At 40.2% G+C, this 20,722-nt stretch overlaps 1 protein-coding gene across 2 annotated transcripts in view; it reads left to right on the forward strand.

The window, feature by feature from the left end:
- PRKAR2A (protein kinase cAMP-dependent type II regulatory subunit alpha) overlaps positions 1–20,722 on the forward strand; it is a 111,162-nt gene that overhangs the window by 72,137 nt on the left and 18,303 nt on the right. For both annotated transcript variants that reach the window (XM_077858919.1, XM_077858920.1), the window contains exons 4-8: positions 1,718–1,801; positions 7,876–7,982; positions 9,862–10,015; positions 17,658–17,759; positions 17,927–18,001. In XM_077858919.1, coding sequence (XP_077715045.1) covers positions 1,718–1,801; positions 7,876–7,982; positions 9,862–10,015; positions 17,658–17,759; positions 17,927–18,001 — 522 coding nt within the window. The remainder of the gene's footprint in view (positions 1–1,717; positions 1,802–7,875; positions 7,983–9,861; positions 10,016–17,657; positions 17,760–17,926; positions 18,002–20,722) is intronic.

Genomic DNA, 20,722 nt, shown 5'->3' on the forward strand with positions numbered 1-20,722 from the left:
TTATCCATCTGTCTAGTGTTTATTAGTACAAATAATTATTCTGGAAGAATATATCCCAGATGTTAACAGTGGTTGTGGCAGGACTATGGTTCACTTTGGTCCTTAAAAACTCAGATTTTTAAACTTTTATTTTTTATTTTTATTTTTATTTTTATTTTCCTTATTATTATTTTTTTTTGGTAAAGATTTTATTTATTTATTCATGAGAGACAGAGAGAGAGAGAGAGAGAGAGAGAGAGGCAGAGGGAGAGGGAGAAGAGAAGCAGGCTCCATGCAGGGAGCCCGACGTGGGACTTGATCCCGGGTCTCCAGGATCACGCCCTGGGCTGAAGGCAGGTGCCAAACCACTGAGACACCCAGACTGCCCCCAAATTATTTTTATAAAAGCATATCTGAATCACCACTTTTAAAAGGCTAATACTATAAAAGAAGCTTCAATGATCTTTTAAGTATGCCTTAAAACGAGCAGTCCATGAAAGATTTCTCAAGTATTCTAATAATAAAATGGTACCATTGTGTGAATCTAATAGATATGTAAATTTAAAAAATTCATTCTGGATATTGTAAAATTCTTGATGACTTTTTTTTTTTTTTTTCTTGATGACTTTTAAAAGTTAAAGCAGGTTTTTTTAGTGGGGGCACCTGGGTGGCTCAGTCAGTTAAGCATCTGACTCTTGATTTCAGCTCAGGTCATGATCTCAGCATCATGAGATCAAACCCCATGTTGGGCTCTGTGTAAGTGGGGAGTCGGCTGCAGGCTCTCTCCCTTGCCCTCTGCCCCCCTGACCAACACGATCTGGCACTGGAATAATCACAGTGGTTTCCTGGCTTCCACTCTTCACTCAAGGCTGTTCTTCACTCGATAGTCAGTGTGAACCTTTAAAAACATTAGTCAGATCTTTTTCATTCCTCAGTCAGAACCTTCAAATTGCCTCCATGTGGCTAGGGAAAAGTTGTAGTTCTGCATTGTAATGCCCTCTCTGATTTGAGCATTTCCCTCACCTAAGCCCTCAACTTGGTCTCTTCCTGATCTTTCACCCTTGCTCCGAATGAGTCACACCCATCTCCTAGTTGTTTCTCAGACATGCTTTTCACCTACCACAAGGCCTTGTTTTCACTTGCTGTTCTCTCTGCTTGAGGTGCTCTTCCCATAGAGATGTCCACATGACTCAGTCCCTCAGATCATCCTCACTTCCTTGAGATCTTTACACAAATATCACCTTCTCAGTGAGGCCTCATCTGCTCACTCTACACATACTTTTTTTTTATCACCTTTCCCCACCTTTTTTTTCCTCCTGTCCTTGTCACTCTCTTACATATTTTACAGATTTACCTGATGAGAGCAGGTGTTATTTGTGTATTCCCTGTGTCCCTAAAGGTGGAACAGTGCCTGGCACCTAGTAGATGCTTAATATCTGTTGAATGAACAAATCTATAGCCCTCTGCTTTACAGACAAGAATGCTGAGGCTCCCAGGAGATAGCTGACTTGCTGCCAGTCACACAGTCAGTGAGTGCCCCAGGGTGGGTGCTCTGCCCCCATCACCTTGCCCCTCCATGGCCAAGGACACTGCTTAGTATTTGTATAGAATTAAAGTTACAGTAAACAAACTCTTAGTTTTCCCTACTTTTTAGGAGAAAGAAAATTACTGATCTGTAAATAAAGCCAAATTGTTAAATGGAATAAAAATATTTCCCTGGTTTCATTTGGATTAACAGGTGATTCATCCTAAAACTGATCAACAGAGATGCAGACTTCAGGAGGCTTGCAAAGATATTCTCCTTTTCAAAAATCTTGATCAGGTAACGTTTTTTTTTTTTTTTTTTTTTTTTTAATATTTTTGTCTTTTAGCTTTTGTATATTTGTCATTTAAACAGTTTTTGTTATATTAGCCTCAGTCAAATGAGGCATAAAACTTTAGATTCATCTTACTTACAAATGTTTGCAGTGTGTTGCCTATCATAACTTATAATGAGCTTTTCAGATGACTTCCAGTATTTCTCTGAATTGCTTTGGTACTTCCTCCAAGAAAATACCATTTGAGGACCATGCAGTTTGGTCATGTTAAAAGGAGATAAACAGGTTTGCATGACTCTGGCTTAGTTTAGAGGGTCTGAATTTATGCTGCAGAGTAATTTCTCCAAAGATGCTAGTATGGAATTCTCTTCTCTGGTAGCAGTTAACCCACTGGAAGTGCATGACTTCTCAGGCCTTCGATGTGAGGCACCTCTTGTGATTACTTCTCAGCAAAGACCTCAGGTGTGGGGAGGAGTGGGTGTCTGCAGGACTCTGGTATAGAATCTCTTCTGGGAATGTCTTCCCTCCCTTGGTGAAGATAGAGAGTAGGGGCTACCTCAGGAGGTTGAAGAATCTTCAAACTTCATTACTCCTCTACTTTGAGAGCCACACACTGAAGCTACATAAATGGCTTGAGGTACTGGGCCTACCAGAGAATCCTAGAATGTGCAGAGACACGAAGGATGGAATTAGAATTCTACTACCACCCAGCTCCTGCAAATAAGTCTTCGGATGACATCCTCACAACCATCCCTGGTATCTGTAAACCAGTCTGTGTGGTTTTAAGAATAGCCAGAACTTTAGTCAGTTTTATTAGTCTCAGGCTGAATAAAAAAAAAGACCATGACCTCAAGGAAAGGCTGATTGTGAGAAATACTGGTCTGTGTCACCTATTTTCCCTAGAAGATCCATCTGTATCAATGGAAAGAAGACTTGGGATCCCTGGGTGGCGCAGCGGTTCGGCGCCTGCCTTTGGCCCAGGGCGCGATCCTGGAGATCCGGGATCGAATTCCACGTCGGGCTCCCGGTGCATGGAGCCTGCTTCTCCCTCTGCCTGTGTCTCTGCCTCTCTCTCTCTCTCTGTGGTGTGACTATCATAAATAAATAAAAATTTAAAAAAAATTTTTTTAAAAATAAAAAAAAATGGAAAGAAGACTTGCTGCTTTACCTACTGAACAAAACCCCTTGTAAATTTTATATCATCAGATATTCTAAGGGAAATTGCTATGTCAATCTAATATTCACAGTTTTCTTAGTATTGAAGAAAACCATTTTACCATTTCATTTATAACTAAAATTTCATATTTAATTATATTTTTCTAACATTTTTGTCATGAAAATATTCAAATACAATAAAGTTGAGAGACTTCTATGGAACACATACTTATCCACTGCTTTGATTCTATGAGTAACATTTTATTATGCTTGCTATCTTATATACCACCTACCCATCTTTCAGCAAAGAGGTCAGTAAACTTTTTCTTACAGAACTAGGTAGTAAGTATGTCTGTTATAACTATTCAGCTCTGTTATTGTAGCAGGGAAGCAGCCATAGACCATACATAAATGAAAACGTATGGCTGTGTTCCAGTAAAACATTATTTACAGAAACAGGCAGCTGTTTGCTGGCTCCTCCATTAACCCGTCTTACTCTTTTGGGTTCGTTTCAGAGTAAGTTGTAGATATCATTATACTTTCCTTTATTTTTTAATTTTTTTTAAAGATATTATTTACTTATTCATGAGAGACACAGAGAGAGAGAGAGAGGCAGAGACACAGGCAGAGGGAGAAGCAGGCTCCATGCAGGGAGCCTGATGTGGGACTCGATGCCGGGACCTCAGGATCACGCCCTGAGCCAAAGGCAGGCGCTAAACCCCTGAGCCACCCAGGGATCCTCTCTACTTTTCTTTAAATACTTTGGCATGTGTATCATGGAACTAAATTTCAATATTTGCATAAAGTCTTTTTTTTTTTTTTAAGATTTTATTTCTTTATTCATGAGGGACACACAGAGAGAGGCAGAGGGAGAAGTAGGCTCCTTACAGGGAGCCCAATGTGGGACTCGATCCCGGACCTCGGGATCATGCCCTGAGCCGAAGGTGGACACTCAACCACTGAGTGACCCAAGGGTCCCACTTACAGTCTTTTGATATAAAGTTTACATGCAATGAAATGCGTAACTTTTAAGTGCGTTCGTTGAGGTTTGACAAATGTATACATTTGGGTGACCCAAATTCCCTAACAAATCATTTAACATTTGTTAAACACCCCGCAAAAATGCCCTCATGCCCCCTTGTGATCAATTCTGGCCCTATCTCCTCTCAGAGGCAACTACGATTTTGATTTATTCTGCAATAAATTAAATTTGCCTCTCCTCAGATTTCATATAAATGGAATCGTACAGTGTGCACTCTTTTGTGTGAGACTTCTTTCACACAGCAATTTTTGAAGCTCATCCCTGTTGCATTTATCAGTAGTTCATTTCTTTTCCTTTTTCACTTTTTATTTTGAATTAGTTTTAGACTGACAAAAAAAAAGCTGCAAAAATAGTACAGAATTCCCATATACTCTTCATCCAGCTTCCCCTGGTATAAACAACTTTTTTTTTTTTAAGATTTTATTTATTAAAAAAAAAAAAGATTTTATTTATTTATTCATGAGAGACACAGGCAGAGGGAGAAGCAGGCTCCATGCAGAGAGCCCGATGTGGGACTCCTTCCCGGGACTCCAGGATCACACCCTGGGCTGACAGCAGGAGCTAAACCTCTGAGCCACCCAGGGATCTCCTACATCTTAACATAACCATAGGACAATGAGCGAAACCAGGAAATTAACTGTTACAATACTATTGGCTAAACTACAACTCTTGGGATCCCTGGGTGGCGCAGTGGTTTGGCGCCTGCCTTTGGCCCAGGGCGCGATCCTGGAGACCCGGGATCGAATCCCACGTCGGGCTCCCGGTGCATGGAGCCTGCTTCTCTCTCTGCCTGTGTCTCTGCCTCTCTCTCTCTCTCTCTGTGACTATCATAAATAAATTAAAAAAAAATAAAATAAAATAAATAAATAAATAAATAAATAAATAAATAAATAAACTACAACTCTTATTGAGATTTCACCAGTTTTCTCACTTATGGTTTTATTTTTCTGGTTAAGGATCCAGTTCAGAATCCCACTTTGTAATTTAGTTCTTATTTCTCTTTAGTCTGTCATAGTTTTCAGTCCTTTCTGGTCTTTCATGATCTTGACACTTTGAAGAGTACTGGTTCGTTATTTTATAGAACGCACCTCAATTGGATTTGTCTGATGTTTCCTTATGACTATGGAATATGGATATACATTCTTGGCCTGACTCCCAAAGAAATTATATTGTCTTTTTCTCAGAGCATCATTTCAAGGGGTCCATAATGTCAGCATGCCTTATTGCTGGTGATGTTAGTTCATTCCTCTTTTGTTGCTGAGTAATATGCCATTATATGAAAATACCAGTTTGCTAATTCTTTTTTTTTCCCCTGTTGATGGATACCTGGTCTATTTCTTGTTTTTAGCTCTTAGGAATAATGCTGTGGACATTTTGTACATGTTTTTTGTGAACTCCCCGCCCCCACCCATTTCTCCTCAGTAAAATAACTGAGGGCAAAATTGCTAAGTCATAGGGTAGGTATATGTTAGATTTTACAAAAATCTGCCAGGTCTTTTTAAAAGTGGTTTACCATTTGCATTCAACAATACATGAGCTTCCCAGTTGCTCCATATCCTTACCAATATTTGGTATTGCCCATCTTCTCAAATTTTAGCCATTCTGGTGAGTGTATTTGTTTCAGTTTGTAAAGATTTATTTACACCTACTTTGGATATAAAGCATACTTTAAAAAATAAATAAAAATATATAAATAAAATAAAAATTTATTATCCAAATCTCTGGTTTTAAATTTTCAAATTTACAGGAAAATAAAAAGAACAGTATCATGAACACTCGTGTACCTTTACCTAGACTGACCGGTTGTTAACATTTTGCCACATTTATTTTCTTTCATGTGTGTATGTACGCACACATAAGTACATGTAAACTGCTTTTTTCTTTTGTCCTGAGCCATTTATAAATATGTTTAAGACATCTTGACTCTTGGCCCCTAAATACCTTAAGATATATTTTCTAAGGGATCCCTGGGTGGCGCAGCGGTTTGGCGCCTGCCTTTGGCCCAGGGCGCGATCCTGGAGACCCAGGATCGAATCCCATATCGGGCTCCCGGTGCATGGAGCCTGCTTCTCCCTCTGCCTGTGTCTCTGCCTCTCTCTCTCTCTGTGACTATCGTAAGTAAATAAATAAAAATTAAAAAAAAACAATTAAAAAAAAAAGATATATTTTCTAAGAACAAAGATACTCTCCTACATTAGCACAATACCATTATTAACATTGATACAGTAATGTTATCTCGCATCCATTCCATATTCAGATTTCCCCAGTAAAGTTCTCTATAGCTTTTTTGTTTTGTTTTTCAGTCCTGAATCATGTGTTGCTTTTAGTTGTCATGGTATCATTTTAGTCATCTCCAGCCTAGAATCCTCCCCTTACACCTTATTCTGTATCTTATGATACTGATGTTTTTGAAGAGTCCAGGCCAGAGAAGAGTTACTTAGAACAAGAAGCTGCCAATGGACAGCCCACAGGCCAGTTATAGCTAGGTACAGGTATATGTGTTTGGTCTGTATTGTACTTGAAAATTTGAGTTGGTATCTGTATTTAAACATGAGATTTCTGGCAACATTGGGCTCACATTCCATGTGAATGTGGAATGCATGTGAACATCACTTCCCTTATAGTATTTGTTGGCTTGTATTCAACACACATGAACCTGTGGAAATAAAGAGATGCTTTTAGTTTACTCAGTTATTTTTAGGTAGCACAGTCTTACTGACAGACACTGAATCACATGGAATTATGCAACAATAAAATTTTTCCTTGCCACGTCTTCAGTCCACATTCCTCCAAGGAGAGTCTTTCTTTGAGCTGAAGCTGATATTCATTAGTGCCCCCTGACAGCCAGTGATCTCCCTTCCTGACAGAGGGATGCTGGCCCTAGACTGAGACCACTGTTTTGTTAGAATTTAATTGCATTGTTTTGTTTTCCCTATACTTATCAATACAGTTACCTTCTGATTATAGCAGGTAATAATAAGTAAGTCATTATATGTGTTGTATATAGATGTTTGAATAGATCTCAATTTTTGAGTACCTGTTGTGTGATACTTTCCTTAGATTTTTCTCTTTTAGTCATAAAAATCAATGAGCTAGAAACTAGTAAACGCTTATTTTTTTTAATTTTTATTTTATTTTATTTTTTTATTTTTATTTTTTTATTTTATTTATGATAGTCACAGAGAAAGAAAGAGAGAGAGGCAGAGACACAGGCAGAGGGAGAAGCAGGCTCCATGCACCGGGAGCCCGATGTGGGATTCGATCCCGGGTCTCCAGGATCGCGCCCTGGGCCAAAGGCAGGCGCCAAACCGCTGCGCCACCCAGGGATCCCTGTAAATGCTTTTTAAAATATGTGTTAACTGAGGCTCAGAGAGGTTAAGTAATGTGCGTGACTAGTCAGAGCAGTTGTGCTACTCTGTAAGGTAACTTCTAAGTCTATCCCAGCCCTTTAGATGTGATGATCCTAAAAAAAAAAAAAAAAAGGATTTGATCATCCTGTTAAGATCAACACCCATAGGAAGATGGCATTGCATGGTTTACAGATGGTATAGTGGAGCCATCAAGGCGCCTGACAGTCATGTGGGTGCAACTGGGAGAATGGGTACCATAACTGAGATACCTAGTTTTGCAAAAATTATGGAATGTTTTTTCAAAACAGTACTGCCTCAAAAATACTTGGCAACTGTGCTGTGTACATGGAGGTACAAAGCTGAACGGTCAGGGGAAAACATTTGTTTCAGACAGCTTTTAGGATATTGCTTGAATATGGGGAACAATCCTATATGTGTACTTCCACCTTGTAGTTGCAAACTGAGATAAGCAGTCATTTTTTTCACAGCCAGTGTAAAAGCCGCCTTTTCTCTTTGTGTGTATACCTTGCAGGAACAACTTTCTCAAGTCCTTGATGCCATGTTTGAAAGAACAGTCAAAGTTGATGAGCATGTCATTGACCAAGGAGACGATGGAGACAACTTTTATGTCATTGAACGGTAGGAAATGAAACTTTGCAGATGTGTGGCTACACTTAATAAGATTCATGATTAAAGGCACCCAATGCTTTGTTCAGCCCAGGAAGGACTTAGGATCAAGTGTACAGGCTTCCCTCTCTGCCCACTGCCTGCCCCCTGTATCTACTGCTGTTCTGAGTCCTCAGTACAACCCCATGTTTGGGTTGCTATTAGCAACACTAAAAAGTCTCCTTTACAATTAGACAAGATGGGGACGCCTGGGTGGCTCAGTGGTTAAGTGTCTGCCTTTGGCTTGGGGCATGATCCGGAGTTCTGGGATCAAGTCCCGAGTCGGGCTTCCTACATGGAGCCTGCTTCTCCCTCTGCCTGTGTTTCTGCCTCTCTCTATGTGTCTCTCATGAATAAATAAATAAGATCTTTAAAAAATAAAAATAAGATTAAAAAAACAATTAGACAAGATGTGCTTTATAAACATGTTATTTGGGCAGCCCTGGTGGCTCAGGGCAGCCCCGGTGGCTCAGTGGTTTAGTGCCGCCTGCGGCCCGGGGCATGATCCTGGAGACCCTGGGATTGTAGTTTGGGATTTTCTAGGGGGCTCCCTGTCGGGCTCCCTGAATGGAGCCTGCTTCTCTCTCTGCCTGTGTCTCTGCCTCTCTCTCTCTCTCTCGCTGTGTCTCTCATGAATAAATAAATAAAATCTTTTAAAAAATAATAAAAAAAAATAAACATGTTATTTGCCAGTGTTCAAGTGAATTGATTTCATAAAGAAGCCATTTTGCTATACTGTCATCTGGATCTTTCAGGCCCAGCCTAATTTACCTATGAATACACTGCCTCAACTTCCATGTCGCCGGCTCCTTCTGGCTCTGTTCCTGGTATAAGCCATGTCGGGAGACATGAAATACGTGGGTTTGACCTGCTGGCCTTAGTGTATTGTGAGCTCTTCAATTGTTAATTTCATCTTGAGGGTTCCTTCTGACCCCCTCCCAGACATGAAAAGAACCACCTTCACCAAATAATCTCCTATAGAATGTCTAGAAATGGTAACACTGGGTAAAAGGGTCTCTTTAAGGAATTTGTTAAATGTTGTTAAGTATCTTGCAAAAATATTGATATATTTAAGTTTGCCTCAGTGATGTATTGGGAGTGCCTGTTTCTCTAAATGTTTGTCAGTTCTGAATATTATTCTTTAGCAATCATTACCAGTTAACAGGTAGAATATTGTACCTTTTGGTTTCTTTATTTTAATCAGTTCTGTATCCTAGTTTTCAACAAACTACAAAAGACTCATATAGTTATATCAATCCCTTCAAGAAAAGCATTTGACAAAATTCATCACCTTTTCAATGTAAAAACTCTCAGCAAACTAGGAATAGATGTGGTTTTTCACCAGTCCAGTTAAAGGAATTTTTTAAAAAACTTTTGGCCAGCATCATAGTTAAGGGTGAAACATTGACTGTTTTCCCCTTAAGATCAAGAACAAGGCAGGGATATCTGCTCTCACCACTTCTATATAGTATTGTATTGTAGATCCTAGCCAATGCAATGAGGCAATGAAAAAAAGAAGAAAAAGAGGGAGGAAGGGAGGACATAAAGATTAGAAAAGAAAAAGTGAAACTGTCTTTGTTTGCTGATAACATTAAACATTATCTTCCCTAGAAAATCCCAAGCTACAAAAAAGCACCTAGAACTGATAAGTGAGTTTAGCAAGGTCACAGAATACAAAGTCAAAATGCAAAAATCTATTGTATTTTTGTATACTAGCAAAAATATGTTGGAAGTTGCCTGTTTTATATCATTTGTACCTTCTATTTATGCACTACCTGTCAGGTCTTAAATTTAGAAGTAACAAATGAAATTTATTGGAAGTAATAAATGAAATTATTTCTTGTATTTCCAGGGGAACCTATGATATTTTAGTAACAAAAGATAATCAAACTCGCTCTGTTGGTCAGTATGACAACCGTGGCAGTTTTGGAGAACTTGCTCTGATGTACAACACCCCAAGAGCTGCTACCATTGTCGCCACTTCAGAAGGCTCCCTTTGGGGACTGGTGAGTTAGAGAAATGATAATCCTTGCGTGGCGTAGTATTAATTCCCCTTACTTCTGAATTTGCTGTCCTTAAGCTATGGTTCACACTATATTTTGTAGCCAGTTCTCTGAAATACATTATGAAAGGATTTGTGCCAATGTGTTTTTCCATTTCTCTAAAATAATTTGTCAACAAACCATTTACTCCAAATTGCAAGGAAAAGACTGGGTTTTATAACCTTATAGTCATGTCAGTTCTTATTATGCTTTCTGTTTGTTTTGATCAGACAGGTAGAGAGAAAGGGGATAATTTTCCATGCAAGAGGCAGCCTAGAAAAATAATTGTCATAGAGAGCTTTGCCAACAGTGCTTGTCATCTCTAGCTGTCCCAGGACTAACTTTTCTCTATGGCCACCCATCCACTTGTTCATGTGCATTGGTCCATGCCAATATCCAATAGGTGTGGATGGCTAGAAAGGCTGATGGCCATATTCTGGGAAAGAGAACTTTCCTAGAATGTCTATGGCACACCACTGCTGTGATCCCTATCCTCTATTACCCATGGTCCATCTTGCTTCCTTTCAGTATCAAGCCTTCAGAATCTATAACTCTCTTCCTTCTTAAACAAAATAATTACCCTTTTGTACAGATTCCAAATTTCACTTTTTAAGATATTGACATCTGTGATAATGTGTTTCCATCTACTTTACTAGCAGAATTAATTGTATACCATAGCATTATCAACATAGTTCCTCAAATGAAATCACATTTTAAAGACAGAGCACTTCCTGTGATATACAAGAAAAGACCTGTCTTTTGGTATAGTGTGTCTTGAGAGATGAGACATGTAATGGCTTAAGAATAAATCACACACTTGGGGACCTAGTGATTGAAAAACTCAAGGATGGGGCACCTAGGTAGCTCAGTTGGTTGAGCATCCAACCCTTGATTTTGGCTCAGGTCATGACCTCAAGCCTTTCTTGGAGCCTGTTTAAGATTCTCTCTCCTCTCCCCCTACCATTCCCCACCCTGCTGACATGCTTATTTGCTTGCTTGCTCTTTCTCTCTCTCTTTAAAAAAATAAAAAAGGAAAAACTCAAGGATAGATCATAGATCAATAAGTAATAGGGAAAATAAACTCAGTTTTAAAATGTATTGATGCTAAGGCTGGCGCTCAGTTAGTAGAGTATGCTACCTATTCTTGATCTCAAAGTTGTGAGTTTGAGCCCCACCTTGGGCATGGAACCAACTTAAAAAAAAAATGTAATTATGACAACTACTGGTCCAGGTCAAGATGGAATATCTCCATTCCTCACTAGTTTTATCTCTTAAAACTAAAAAAATTCAGGAGCACTTTAGGTGGCTCAGTTTGAGTGTCTGCTTTCAGCTCGGATCATGGTCTCAGGGTCTTGGGATGGAGCCACACATTGGGCTCCTTGCTCAGCAGGGAGTCTTCTTCTCCCTAGGCCTCTGCCCCTCCCCTGCTTGTGTACTTTCTCTCTCTCTCCAGTACATAAATAAAATCTTAAAGAAACAAAAACAAAAAGCTAAAACAGTCCAGATATCATACAACAAACTTAGAAAGATGGGAAGGATAGGGATAAGGTGAAATGGCTAGGGATCTTGGGATTTAAAGACGGACAAGACAGTGAATTTCCTGGGTTTTCTTTTTTGCTTTCCATATATATACCAGATGGCATTCTGGAAAAGCCTACAACCTAGATCCACCAACAAGTACATACAAAAACAACCCCAAGAAAAGCCTGACCCCTTTAGCTAAAGGACCAGGGAAAGGGCAGCCTAGCAGAACACCTACCACTCTATTCTAGCCAAATACCAAAGGAAAAAATTGCTTCTACTTTCCAGTGTCACTGGGACTAGCAGCAAACTGAACGTACTACAGCCTCACCCAGTAACAAAGAGGCAAAATGAGGAGATACACAGTGTTATTAGTTGGCATTCCACTTTCCCTGCCAGGGTTGTGTCAGTGGAATCCAGAGGGGAGCTGAACATTCACTCCCACATGTACATGCACACTATACCTAAATTGTGCCTGCAAAAGAAAAAGATTAAATTGGATACATAATTTCACAACATAATACCCCAAATGTCTGAGGGACAATAGAAAATCATTTGTTATACAAAGAAGAGCGAAATTCTCAACCTGAGTGAGAAAAGACAATCAACAGATGCCAATACCAAGATGACACAACTATTGCAACTAACTGACAAGGGTTTAAAACAATCATCAGGATAGCCCAAGTGGCTTAGGAGTTTAGCGCCGCCTTCAGCCCAGGGCGTGATCCTGGAGACCTGGGATCGAGTCCCACGTCAGGCTCCCTGCATGGAGCCTGCTTCTCCCTCTGCCTGTGTCTCTGTCTCTGTCTCTGTCTCTCTCTCTCTCATATAAATAAAATCTTTTAAAAAAGCCACCTGGATGGCTCAGTTAATTAAGCATCTGCCTTCAGCTCAGGTCATCATCCCAGGGTCCTGGGATCAAGCCCCACATGGGGCTCTCTGATCAGCAGGGAGCCTGCTTCTTCCTCCCCCTCTGTGCTCTCTCTCCCTCTTTTGTTCTCTCTCAAATAAATAAAATCTTAAAAAATAATAAAGCAGTCATTATATAGCCAATTATATAAGCCACAATTGCAATTATGGACACACTTGAAAAAAATGAAGAAAAAATAGGGCAGCCCCGGTGGCTTAGAGGTTTAGTGCCACCTTCAGCCCAGGGTGTGATCTTGGAGACCTGGGATCGAGTTCCATGTCAAGCTCCCAGCATGGAGCCTGCTTCTTTCTCTCTCTCTCTCTCTCTCTCTCTCTAATAATAAATAAATAATCTTTAAAAAAAAAAAAAGAAAAAAAATAGAAGGTCTCGGAGAAATAGAAGACAGAAAGAAGATCCAAATGGGAACTGGAAAATATAATAACCAAAATAATAACCAAAAAATTACTGTCTGATGTGGTTCTCAGTGTATGTAGAGAAAATACTTGGGACACCTGGGTGGCTCAGCGGTTAAGCACCTGCCTTCGGCCCAGGGTGTGATCCCAGTCCTGGGATCGAGTCCTACATTGGGCTCCCTGCATGGAGCCTGCTTCTCCCTCTGCCTGTGTCTCTGCCTCTCTCTCTGTGTATCCCATGAATAAATAAATAAAATCTTAAAAAAAAAGAAAATACTTAAGATAGTTATAGTCTAAAAGGAAGAGGTAAAGGGGCCCAAATGGAAGTAAAGCTTCTACACTTTATTCCAACTAATAAAATGTTGACATCAGTAGATCGTGATTAAATTACATATATATAAATATAATACCTAGAGCAACTGCTAAAATAATCTGTACAAAGAGATGTATTCAAAAGCTTTAATCAGGTAACCCATAGGTATACAGGAAAATGAAACAGAAGAACAAAACAAAGGGGAACAGCAGAAAACAGTAAAATGGTGGACTTAAACCTTAATATATAAATAGTTACTGTAAATATAATATGATTATACCAACTAAATGACAGAGACAAATCACATGGATTTTTTAAGATGACCAGCTCTATTCTATCTGCACCAAACTCTCTCAAACATGATATAGATTGATGGGGATCCCTGGGTGTCTCAGTGGTTTGGCGCCTGCCTTCGGCCCAGGGCGTGATCTTGGAGTCCCAGGATCGAGTCCCACATCAGGCTCCCTGTGTGGAGCCTGCTTCTCCTTCTGCCTGTGTCTCTGCCTCTCTGTGTGTGTGTGTCTCTAATGAATAAATAAATAAAATCTTAAAAAAAAAACACATAGTATAGATTAAAAGTAAAAAGATAGAGTTATATATATACCATGCAACCATTAACCAGAAGAAAGCAGGAGTAATTATATTAGTATCAGATAAAGTAGACCTCAAAGCAAGGAAAGTTACCAGGGACAAAGAGGAACATAACATAATAATGAAAGAGTTAATGTACCAAGAAGACATAGCAGCCCTAAATATGTATACACCAGGGATCCCTGGGTGGCGCAGCGGTTTAGCGCCTGCCTTTGGCCCAGGGCGCGATCCTGGAGACCCGGGATCGAATCCCACGTCGGGCTCCCGGTGCATGGAGCCTGCTTCTCCCTCTGCCTATGTCTCTGCCTCTCTCTCTCTCTCTGTGTGACTATCATAAATAAATTTGAAAAAAGAAAAAAAAAAAAGAAAAAAAAATATGTATACACCAAACAACAGAGCTTCAAAATATGCGAAGCAGGGATCCCTGGGTGGCTCAGCTGTTGAGTGCCTGCCTTAACCCCAGGGCATGATCCTGGAGTCCCAGTTGGGCTCCCTGCATGGAGCCTGCTTCTCCTTCTGCCTGTGTCTCTGTCTCTGTCTCTCTCTCTCTGTGTCTCTCATGAATAAATAACATCTTTAAAAAATATATATGTGAAGCAAAAACTAATAGAACTGAAAGAAGAGACAAATCCACAGTTATAGTTGCAGACTTTAACACTTCTCTCTCAACAGTTGATGGAACAATTAGAAAATCAGGAAGGTTATTGAAGAACTTAACCACACCATTAGCCAAAAAGATCTAATTGAAATTTATAGAACACTGGGTACAACAATAGTAGAGTACTCATTCTTTTTAAGCCTGTGGAATATTCAACAAGATAGACTATATCCTGGGATATAAAATAAAACCTAGCAAATTTAAAATAATTTAAACCAGAGAATGTATTCTGTAACCTCAATGGAATAAATCCAGAAATCAGTAACAGAGAAGTAACAGGAAAATATCCACAAACACTTGGAAATTAAATAACACATTCCTAAAGAATTCCTAAGTCAAAGAGAAAGTCACAATAGAATTTTTTTTAATTGAACTATAAAGCTACCTGTCTCATGGTTGGGTATGAGAATTCAACAGATGGACATAAAAGAAGCAACTCTCTTGATGTCTGGCAAAAGGTAGGGGCTACAGAATGGCAACACCTGCTCTCCATAGTTGTGGTGCTGCGTTATGACCATTCTCTCCTGAGATCCCTGCCTTGTCTTTCTACTTCCTAGCCTTATCCTTTTCAGCCTTTTCTTCCTTTCCCTGCTGTTTTAAGCATCCTATCAAAATGCCCTTCTGGGCTCTGCTTTTCTTCTGCTTTGTTCATGTACTTTATAGCCCAAAGCCTCTCAAAAGCTTTAGTATCACCTCTTCAAAAGTGACTCCCTGATGGTCCTCTACAGCCTGATTTCTTGTAGCTTCCAAGGCTTCAGAAATGCTTTCTGAGGCTAAAGCAGGGAGGACTTGGTGTAGTCACTTAAGTTTCTCACAGTGAATTCTACATTCCTTCTCTTAGTGGGGGCAGTTGCCACCATGACCACTATACTTAGCCTCTGCTCTTGTTCTCTCTTGTGAAAGTGAAAGTTAATAGAAACTTTCTTAGGAAATGCTTGCAATCACTGGAAAAGGTAGTATTCCTTTTCTTTTCTGAACTTTAGGCTGTAAGCTTGACGCTGAACACTTGCCGCCTGAAGGATCCACTATTTCACAGTGGGAGTTTTCTCCTCACAGCTCTGTTGGAAGCTCCCTGAAAGCTTTTTCATGCCCTCCACAGTCACAGGAGTTGGCCTTGCATAGCATGAGAGTTCTGGGAAGAGTGGAAATATGCATAGAAAATGTTGGAACATGAATAAATAAGTCACTTTGAGAGATACCAGTTGTTTTCTCTTCAGCTAGAAATAGTTTGCTATTGCAATTGTAGCAATCTTTGTGATGTTATAGATGGATTAAAAAAAATTTTAACAATGCCTACTCAGAAAGAAGAGAACTTCATAATTCCCATTTTCTCACTTTTGATTGTCCTCTTTCTGTAGCACTCGTGCCTAGATTGGCCCAGAAAACATGTGGAAATTGAATTCTAAAGATAATGAAATAATATTCCAAAGTATAACAGTAACATTTTAAATGATACATCCCTAACCTTGGACTTAAAAAAGTAGTGGCAAATCATGCAGCCCATTAGAGCAATCAGAGATTGAATGGCTCTTTTCAAGCAGACAGATGGAGAAGAAATGGAGCAGAATCTTGCTATATGCTAAAAAACAAACATGATTTGTACAGCAGTTTAGAGGGAGAGTTGGAGTCTGTCATAGCTCATACTAGGAATATAGGGTGTAGTAGGTGACTTCTCTCTCTCTCTTTTTTTTTTTTTTTTTTTTTTTTTTTTACTTCTCTTTTAAGGCAGATGAAACATGGTATGGGATAGGGGCTGGGAATTCTATAGCTTATGGAATATGAGCTGTAAAACCCATTAGGACATCTCAACTCAGTTGTCTTCTATGTGATTTCTCTACCCCACTACCAACCCATCATAGAGCATACTAAAATAGCAGACTTACAGTTAAACATCATGTCCTGGGAACCCTGGGTGGCGCAGCGGTTTAGCACCTGCCTTTGGCCCAGGGCGCGATCCTGGAGACCCGGGATCGAATCCCACGTCGGGCTCCCGGTGCATGGAGCCTGCTTCTCCCTCTGCCTGTGTCTCTGCCTCTCTCTCTCTCTCTCTCTCTCTCTCTGTGACTATCATAAATAAATTTAAAAATTAAAAAAAAATCATGTCCTTACCTTGTATGTATCATTCTGCCAGCCTTGAGGATTTCATTATGTTGCTTTCAAAGGAAAAACAAAAAAACAAAAGACACCTTCCTCTCCCAGCCTGAGGTGGACAAAAGGTACAATTAACTTAGGTATAAAAAACCTAAAACTAAGCAATTAATATTCTCCTGGCTGTGTGTCCCTCCTCACACATATGTACACATATCTGAGAGGAGCTTGACTGTAGCTCTGGTTAGCTGTCTTCTGATCAGAATCCATAACTTGCTGGAGTCAAGGGACTCCATTTCCATTCACATTCCTGCCTCCCCTCTTTTTCCGTTAATTATTAAATTTTTATGTATAGTTATATAATTATCTATAAACATGATTTATATATAATACTTATATTGTGAATATTTATATATGTATTTGTTTTTTAAGTAGACTCCACACCCAGTGTGGAGCTCAGTGTGGGGCTTGAATTCCTGATCCTGGGAACAAGACCTAAGCTAAGATCAAGAGTTGGATGCTTCATCACCTGAGCCACCTAGATGCTCCACCAAAATTTATATTTTTGCAACAAAAATACCCTTGATCACTCCAGCCTACTGTGATCTCTCTCTTTACCTCCTCAGAATTCTTGTGGCACTTACTCTTGTCTTTATTGTTCACCTGGCACATTAGATATGCTGTCTTGAACTGTAGATTTTTTATTCCCATATACTTTGTGTTGTCTCCCCATTGAGATTGTAAAGTCCTTCAGGGCAAGAGCCCTGAAGTGGTTGTTACATCTCCTTTTTTTTGAATGTGCACCTTTTCACATTGAACAGTGACTGTGAACTGGGAAGTGTTTGATTGGGATTTGTATTTTGTGTTCTATTTATGACCCATAGGTGGCACTCATTGAGTACTAGATAGCAAGCAATTGCACGTGGACCATCTGTCTGACACAGGCTACAAGTCTTTCTCTTCCAGTGATGACTCAGATTAAAATGTCATTAAACACTCAGTTGGCCCAGTACATTCCATAGTCCTCTAATATTTGCTGTCATCCAGTTAGTTAAACCATAGATGTTCTCTCACAGAGGCATTTACCAGAATTTTCATGTTCTTTCTTGTAGGACCGCGTGACTTTTAGAAGAATCATAGTGAAAAACAATGCAAAAAAGAGAAGGATGTTTGAATCATTTATTGAATCTGTGCCCCTCCTTAAATCACTAGAGGTAAAGTGTATTTGAATAAGAGTCTGTTTTTGGAGCTTTAAGATTTAAAACTAATATAACCTATTAAATTTTCAAATTGGATGATTCTAATCAATTGTTTGGATATTCTTTGTGACTTTCATTCGAGATCTTTTCCTTATAGTTTATGGGTATGTCTATTGTTTCAGATGTCAGAACGAATGAAGATTGTGGATGTAATAGGAGAGAAGGCCTATAAGGATGGAGAGCGCATAATCACACAGGTACGTGGGGCCTTGAGCAGCTCCTTTCCTGAGGGTTACCTCTTGAAGGACTAGTGCATCCCTTGTCCACACACTTTGGGAGCTCATGTTGCCAGCTAGTTGGGCACACTTCCTGCAGAGTCCTCTGAAACCCATTGATGTTCATCTCATGGACACATACACATCTCTTGCCTCCATTCACCTTTTGCTGGATTCTGATGTTGTTCTTTTGGATCTCATTCTCTTTTGATCCTTGTGTAAGCTTCATTCATTAGTGTTAAAGCCTAGAGAAGGTCCAAGGGTTGTGCCCTTTACCTTTTACGTTTGACACAAAAGTGGCTTCTTAGCTAATCTAAAATAGGCCAGAGTCTTCAGTCTTCAGTGATTGACCAGATTTATAAGTTGTCTTCAATATTTCCTTTGTGCCTTTCTCTCATGTTATTTTTGGGTGCTTGAGGATCACCACACAGTAGCCTGGGTCATTGTGATGAGTATTGTGTAATAATTTTCCTTGTCTACTCTGTTTGTGTCTTTAATTATATGTTAAGACTTCTAGGTGTAAACTTCTCTGCCTGTGGTTCTGGCAAGAACACTGGGAACATATCTGGTTGGTCTGGGTGGGGTAATGTTCCCATCATGAACCCAGGGCTGGGGCTAGGAGGAAAAAAGACTCAGATTGGTCAAACCTAAGTCCTGAGCCCACCTCTGGGGCCAGTGGATGGAGTTGGCCCAACCAGCACTGCAAGGACTAATCAGGCTTATTATCACAGAAGGAGAGAGAGAAACTCCCAGAGAAAAAGGACTAACAAAAAACAAAAAACCCTGTGCCTTCTCTAAATGCCTTTGTTTTCTAAGTACCCCTACTGTTAATAATTCCTTCAATTAGAAATTGGTTTGATTCTCTAGATATTAAGATACACAGGTAAGGCTAGATATAAGTACTATAATGAAGGAACATATGAATGACAATGAGAATGTAGGAAAGGGAGTACTTGGGCAGCCCGGGCGGTTCAGTGGTTTAGCGCCACCCTCAGCCCAGGGTGTGATTCTGGAGACCTGGGATCCAGTCCCACGTTGGGCTCCCTGCATAGGAGCCTGCTTCTCCCTCTGCCTGTGTTTCTGCCCCTCTCTCTCTCTCTCTCTCTCTCTCTGTGTGTGTGTGTGTGTGTGTGTGTCTCATGAATAAATAAAATCTTAAAAAAAAAAAAAGGAAAGAGGGTATTTCATATGGTTCTGTGGGGGGAATAAATGCCATTTGGGCTGGGCTTAGAAGTACAGCTTCAGCAGTTGAGGTCAGGGAGAGGTCTTTTGGGGCAAAATAACAATATGAGCAAGGGCCTGTCGGTGTGAGCTGTGTTCCTGAGCAACTGTCCTGGTCTGTTAAGAACGTAGGCCTGAGTTGCAGGAATGGGACATGTTGGGGCACCTGGTTGGCTCAGTAGTTGAGCATCTGCCTTTGTCTCAGGTTGTGGTCCTGGGGTCCTGGAATCAAGTCCTGCATCATATTCCACACAGGAAGTCTGCTTCTCCCTCTGCCTATGATGTCTCTGCCTCTCTCTGTGTGTCTCCCATGAATAAATAAATAAAATCTTTTTTAAAAAAAGGGGGGGACATTTTGACTGGTCAAATTTCTTCTGAATCTGAGGTGCTTTCATTTACTCCCAAAGGACCTCTTCTTCATCCAGAAAGCTCTAGGCCTTCAGGAGGTATGTCAAGAGGTATAAGCTGCAGTATTTTCTGTTGTGTCTGTCTTCTTGAAGACAGGAGTGCTAGGTGACTGTGCTTAGTGGACATGAATTAAGATGACATCAGCTTATTTATAGACCACTTTTGGCAGTGTCTCTAGCTAGACGAGGGATCTCCAAGTGAGGTCCCAAATATAGCAGCATCAGTGTCATCTGGGAATTTGAGAGGAATTGTTAGAAATGCAAATCCTTGGGAATCAGAAACTGTATTTTATGTTCTGTTTGTTTGTTTTGGTCAGCTTTGTTACAGTATATTGTACATACAAAAAAATCACCTGGACACCTGGGTAGCTCAGTGGTTGAACATCTGCCTTTGGCTCAGGGCATGATCCTGGGGTCCTAGAATCAAGTCCCTGCATTGGGCTCCCCATAGGGAGCCTGCTTCTCCTTCTGCCTGTGTCTCTGCCTCTTTCTGTGTGTCTCTCATGAATAAATAAATCTTAAAAATATTAACAATAAAATAAAATCACCAAGTGTATAATTCTGGAGTTTTTTTGTTTGTTCGTTTGTTTGTTTTTATGATAATCACAGAGAGAGAGAGAGAGAGGCAGAGACATAGGCAGAGGGAGAAGCAGGCTCCATGCACCGGGAACCCGATGTGGGATTCGATCCCAGGTCTCCAGGATCGCACCCTCGGCCAAAGGCAGGCGCCAAACCGCTGCGCCACCCAGGGATCCCTAATTCTGGAGTTTTATAGCCATCCGTACAATCATAGAATCATAGTATAGGATATTTGCATCACCCCAAGGAATTCCCTCATTTAGATTTTTAGTCAATCCACTGCTCCCACCTCCTTATTCCTGGAAACTACTTACTTGCTTTTTAACATTATAGAAATTACTTTTCTAGAATTTTATTTTTTTTAATTTTTATTTATTTATGATAGTCACAGAGAGAGAGAGAGAGAGGCAGAGACACAGGCAGAGGGAGAAGCAGGCTCCATGCACCGGGAGCCCGATGTGGGATTCGATCCCGGGTCTCCAGGATCGCGCCCTGG

The sequence above is a fragment of the Canis aureus genome, chromosome 19 (assembly GCF_053574225.1).
Source record: "Canis aureus isolate CA01 chromosome 19, VMU_Caureus_v.1.0, whole genome shotgun sequence".
Taxonomy (NCBI): domain Eukaryota; kingdom Metazoa; phylum Chordata; class Mammalia; order Carnivora; family Canidae; genus Canis; species Canis aureus.